Source organism: Leptodactylus fuscus, chromosome 5, assembly GCF_031893055.1.
Source record: "Leptodactylus fuscus isolate aLepFus1 chromosome 5, aLepFus1.hap2, whole genome shotgun sequence".
Lineage (NCBI taxonomy): Eukaryota > Metazoa > Chordata > Amphibia > Anura > Leptodactylidae > Leptodactylus > Leptodactylus fuscus.
Window position 1 is genome coordinate 138473619 of NC_134269.1, and position 6407 is coordinate 138480025.

At 39.9% G+C, this 6407-nt stretch overlaps 1 protein-coding gene across 1 annotated transcript; it reads right to left on the reverse strand.

Annotated features, from left to right (window-relative positions):
- Nucleotides 1–1848: 1848 nt before the first annotated feature.
- Nucleotides 1849–5592, reverse strand: AMIGO2 (adhesion molecule with Ig like domain 2). Its single transcript, XM_075274301.1, has 2 exons — nt 5299–5592; nt 1849–5055 (listed from the first exon to the last, which is right to left on the reverse strand). The coding sequence occupies exon 2, from the start codon at nt 4960–4962 to the stop codon at nt 3412–3414; it is 1551 nt and encodes a 516-aa protein (XP_075130402.1). The 5' UTR covers nt 4963–5055; nt 5299–5592; the 3' UTR covers nt 1849–3411.
- Between the last annotated feature and the right edge of the window lie 815 nt (nt 5593–6407).

Consider the following 6407-nt stretch of genomic DNA (forward strand, 5'->3'; position numbering starts at 1 on the left):
TGTGACGGGATGCTGGCAGTGGCGTAACTACCGCCATAGCAGCAGAGGCAGCTGCCACAGGGCCCGGGACATTAGGGGCCCGGTGACAGCCACTACCACTGCTATCATTATATTCGGAGGTCTTTTCGGACCCCCGAGTATAATGATCGGCAGCCCGGGAGAGGTAAGAAACATAAAAAACACTGTTACTTACCTCTCCACGATCCGGGCAGGCTTCGGCCTGGTCGTCTGGTGTCTCATGACCCTGGCCTGCGTCCCGGGTCATGTGACATCTGACGTCATTGAAGATGGACTACTTTGGAGGCCAACATCGTAGGAGCTGGGAGATAGGTGAGTAGCAGAGTTTTTTTTATGTTTTTCTCACCCATAAACAATTATTAAACACTGGGGTCTGAAAAGACCCCAGAGTATAATAATTGTTTATGGGTGACCACAGTGGGACATAATACTGTGTGCAGGGGCCACTATGGGGGATAATACTGTGTGCAGGGGCCACTATGGGGGATAATACTGTGTGAAGGGGCCACTATGGGGGATAATACTGTGTGCAGGGGCCACTATGGGGGATAATACTGTGTGGAGGGGCCACTAAGGGGGATGATACTGTGTGGAGGGGTCACTATGGGGCATAATACTGTGAGGAGGGGTCACTATGGGGTATAATACTGTGTGGAGGGGCCACTGAGGGACATAATACTGTGTGGAGGGGCCACTGAGGGACACAATACTGTGTGCAGGGGCCACTAAGGGACATAATACTGTGTTCAGGGGCCACTATGGGGTATAATACTGTGTGCAGGGACCACTGTGGAGCATAATAGAGCACGCAGGAATGCGTAGGAGGGGGTCGGTCGAGGTCTTCGGCATCGGTCGGGGGAGGGTCATGTCAAAAGTTCGCCATGGGGCCCCGCCATTCCTAGTTACACCACTGGATGCCAGTACAGTGCACCGACATCCCATCACAGCTTTCTGCTTCAGATCAGGCCCAAATTAATGGGCCTAGTCCGGAGGGTGCTGTCTCGAGGCGGACGCCGCAGCTGAAACAGCCACGGAATCCACCTGAAGAAAGGGCAGCTTGCTTTTTTTCTGTGAGCAGGAACAAACCACTAGCAGAAAAAAGAATGCTAACGGTCTAAATAAACCTCTATTGTGAGGGGGTGGATTTTGAGGCCAATTCTGATGCAAAATTCGAACCCTCTTGCCCCATGTGAACGAGCCCTTACTTTTAGACAGTATTAATAAAATTGTCCCAATGTTATATACCGTACTTTGGTTCTTCTCTGCTGCTTCTCAGTTTCTTGATTTATTATCGGTTCTCCCTGTAATAGGGTGTATACCATTTGGAATTACCTGCATATTGCTGTGGCTTGAGCTGTCTGGTTAGCATGCATTGAACTTGATGACTATTGATGAATTCTAATATCATTAGTTTAAAAAAAATACAATAAAATATTGAAATAAGTTACTAGCCTGTCATTTTAAAACAACCGCTGGCTAGAAGGTTATTGTTTTAATTTTATATGTAAGGAAATAGGAAAAAAGAAATATTAATGAATTGTTTACTTAAAACAGACAAAGGATATTAAGTGTCAGTAATACAATTTACTTCTTTTCTTATTACTTAAACAAGGATTTTCTGTGTATATATAGCAATGATTAAGCACAAAAAGCAGAACCTTGTGCCATTAGTTTATTTAAGTCAGGTGTTGAATGCAAATTGTATGGCCAGCAAGTATAGCAAAATGTAACATGTCCTCAATTCTAGGCAATACGTTGTATTACATAATGTACACCAATATCAGAAATGAAAAAGAAAAACTAATAAGCACAATGTGAAATAATTCAGGCAATCTTTTATTTTTGAGCATGTTTTATGTTGAACAGATAATGACATTTATCTTGCACCCCTCTTCAACATTAACATTATTTTTCTTGCTTCATACATACACCACCATACAAATTGATATCAAGGAACAGAACAGAATATAAACATAGACCTTCAAAGTGAAAAAATACACATTGGCTATATGGAGGCAAATACATATTATATTAGTAGAACATCTTATAATGAGGGGTACACTATATTTTATCTACTATATGCCTTCATAATAGGACAACATGATGACCCAACATCATTAAGCTTTATGGCTATTAAACTGCTGCTAGTACAGTATATCATTAAAACTGAGTAAAGCTATTCAATAGTTGATAGATATATATTTATATATATACGTATATATCCAAGGCAGATCCTAAACATCTACCAAACACTCTACCTAATCTGTTATACTGTTATTAAATATAGACCTTCTATCTCTTCTATCTCGTCTCTCTAAGTCATTACCTCAGTCATCTTAGCTAAATGAAATTGAGATTTACAAGCAATTTACTTGCTTCCAAATATTTGGTTAATCTGTAATCACTAGTGCAAATGATATCAGTGCACAATAAAATGACGTCGCACAAATAATATATTCCTGTAAACAATATTATGTCAGAACGCCAACATCATCTGAATTTTCATTCGTCATGGTCTAAATATCAGCTTTGCCCGATTAAGGGATATTCCCGTCTACAGGAGAATATTAACCTCTTGTAAGTGAACATCTGCAGTAGTAATCATAGATACAAGAGAAGAAGTCCCATTTGGATGATTTTCTGCCTGTGCTAACATTTAGCTCAAGATAATCACTTTGCATAGCAAAGGCTTTTTCTATTAAATCCTTCTATACCCAAAATAGAAAAAAATAAAAATAATTAAAAAATAATTCTTAGAATAAGAATTTACATAAATAAAACATATAGGATGTGTTCTCTCTCAGTACGCGGAATAATAGTAAATGCATGAGCATTAGCACTGAAGCTTAGACATACTATGTGAGTAAAGTTAGGCTTAGATAGAAAATGGTGGCATAGGCTATGTCTATTGTATTACTTAGTAAGCAACCACAGAAATGACTTTCTTAAAGATGACTGTATATCACTATATGTTGCTACATTAAGCCCTACACCTGTGTCACTGCAATCTAGTACAATAATACAATCTAAGACTGCATCCAGTTGATAGGTCCAAGTAACATGTCCAACTGCAAATGTTACAAATGCAATTGTTGTAAACTCACAACAAATCCCAGAGCTAAAAAAATACAAACTGGTCTTCCTAAAACAGAAGAATCCTTGGTAAACAAAGACAGGTAGTTATATAGGTGATCGTTTCAAAGGTAATTCCTGACTCAAACTTGTTTCCTGTATGTGCTTGTAGCTAGTGAAATATGGAACTGTACATTCATTTCCATTATTAGACATTAGATTTACAAAGGCATCGGTTTCTACGAGTTTTAAGTTTGTTGAGAGTCACTGTTGCTTTTAGTATGCCACAATACGCAGTCTGTAAGAGAATCAAGCAAATTCTTAGACTGGTGCGATGAAAGGAGCATCTGAGAAGACAGAGTTGACGGAATCCGAGTCAGACTTTGATCTGCTATTCTTTAAGATGCCATCGGCAGTGAGATTCTCACTGGGAATCAGTCGGGCTTTCCCATTTTGGCCTTGCTGGGTTTCCTTGACTGGTTCCAGGAACACTACCCGTTTTCCTGTGCTTGATTTTCTTTCACTCTGGGGCTCATGTGATGGTGTGGCACTTAAGATGGAGGAGTGAGCACTGTTTTGGTTCTGTTTTCTTTTATTTTTCCTAGACTTACACCAACATCTGCAGGGGGTGAGATAAAGGTAGAGTAGGACTAAAATGATACTGACTACACATGCAGCAAGTGTAGTAAAGGCCGTGTTGAATGCTTCATGTGAATGAGACTTGTGACTTGTAAAATTGCCCACTGTTACTCTAATATCTATGGTTTCATTAACCAGTTTGTTTATTGCGGTGCAGGAATAAATACCTGAATCTACAATTTGTGCCTCTTCAATTTCCAGACTTCCATTGAGAAACACACGGTAATGATCCGTCTTTTTTTCTGGTTCGAGTGTTTTGTCCTCTGGGCTTCTCCAAATAAATTGTGTATCTTTGTCGACTATCTTGCTGTCACAATGGACCACCAGCCTCTCTCCAATCTGAACCTCATACAACAGACCAAACGCATGATAAGAATCATTCACAGTACTTTCGGAACAGTTGAGAAAGTTCTCTTGAATAAGTAGCAGTTTTTTGGACTCAGATGGTAAAGTGCAGCTATAATAACTTTTGAAATCTACGACTGGAGTAAAATGCCTCCGATACCAGAAGTTTAACATTGTATTTAAATGGCAGTCACATAAAAATCGGTTCTCGTGAAGGTAAATTCCGCTGAGTTGCCTTGCGGAAATTAAACTTATATCCTGGACAGGCACTGCTTGCAACTGATTGTGAGAAATGTCCAACAATACAAGTTCCGACAGTTTATTTCTGCCAATGTACAAGTCCAGTGGGAAATGCGTTAGTGCATTGTAACTCAGATACAATTTCTGCAGTTTATGTAGTCCTCCAAAAGCCCCAGAATCAATGTTAGTTAACTGATTGTTGTACAGCAGGAGCTCTTCTAGCATCTTAAGTTCTTGAAAAACCGGGTTACTCAGCGTCCTTAGATGATTTGATGATAAATCAAGAAATCTCACATTTCGTAAGGTGGAGAAACTACCACCAGAGATGCTGCTTATTGTATTATGATGTAATATTAAAGTGTGCAATTTATCAAACATGACTGGGAACCAGTCGGGGTCCAGGAACCCTATTTTATTGTAGCTTAGATCTAGTTTTCTAATACACTTGAAGATTGTCCTGGGCACCATAGATAAGTTCCTATTAGTGCAGCTTACTATATCACTGGCACAAATGCAAGCTGGAGGACACACCCCAGGAGCACCACCAACAATGCTGACGGTGAGCAGCAGAAACACGTAGGTAATGCTTTTCCATTTTGCAAGTACATTTCCAAGTTCCTCGAACAAAGATGAATCAAACAAAGGCATTATGGTTCTTTCTCAGTCACTACTTTGTGTGGAGGTATCTTAAGGGAACATTATACCTCAGTTATAAATGTTGTAGCAGTATTCACACTGGCACTGAAAATCAAACAAACTGTGTTTAGTGTAAGAAACTAAAGCAACTCCATAAAGATATCAGTAATAGTTCAGTAAACGGTCTCAGTCTTTTATTTACAAGGGAAATGTAAGAGATATATATTCGGAAAGTTCACACATGGTGTAAATATATAGACATAGCTCTAATCTCAGGGAGAGTCTTCTACCACTAAATATATAATACAGACATTTCTAATGATGGAAGATGGAAAATATGATCATTACCTGCTATAGGACAGCATTCACTAGCTGATGTCTGCATGAGGGCATTGGATTCCTGGTCTGTGACCATTTCTCTTTGTCTTCATTCCTTGCTATTGTGTGTGTTGGCAGCAGAGAAGTTTCAAAGAAAGCGTAAGAGAAACAGGTTGTGTGTGCTTGTGCGATATTATCCCATCTGATGAAGGCTGCTTGCATTCAGGAGACAGACGTATATGTGAGCTGAGCCTGCCCAGCCTCTGTTCACCTGTGCACTGTGATTGGCTGCAGTCAGCGGAGAGAAATCTACAAAGCTCAGTGATGAGGGCACAGACAGCACAGATGCTGATGCCTATGTATCTACGAGCATTGCCAGTGCCACCCATCCCCCTCCCATCACCTATGTTGTTGTGTGGATCCCACACTCTCGCTTTTCATTCTGTTCATTTAGAATGTTTGCATATTGTGAACAAATTCCATTTTAGAGTTACCCTAGGGATGTATTGTTCAGACTTCAATCCTGCCAAGCGTGAAGAGCCTTGCTGCTGTAGCTCAAGGGGGATAGGCATTCCCATTATCACCAATCGCTGTCTCCCTTAACGCCATTCCACTGAAAAGGTGAAAACATTTCAAATATTAAAAAAGCTAAGTTCCATAAAGATACCGTGAAGATACATATGCTTTTGTCACTTAATGACCAACACCAAGAGCTACTGTAAATCTCCGACTACATAGCAACAGCACATTCCAGATCTATTACCCTGGAGAGGAACCAACACACAGTTAACTGAACATCAAAATACAGTTTTCCATTCCAACTGTGGCAGCACAGAGACTATGAGTGGTACGATATGAGATATTCACTGACCAATCCAGAAAACAGAAAGAATGTTCATTTACTAATAGTGCTCATATGTGATCAGCCTGTAAGTGGTGCTAGAAACATACTATTGTATGAGATCAATTGAATGAGGCTACACCATCTATTATAGCAGGAGGTTATTTTCTCACCAACTTAGCAATAGCTGAATAGGTGATCAGATCAGATAGGTGAGGGGGCGGCAAGCTCTTGTAACATGTTTAAAAGTTTTTTGGCATACCCTCATCCTTTTAAATGTAATTAATGGTGCTATATA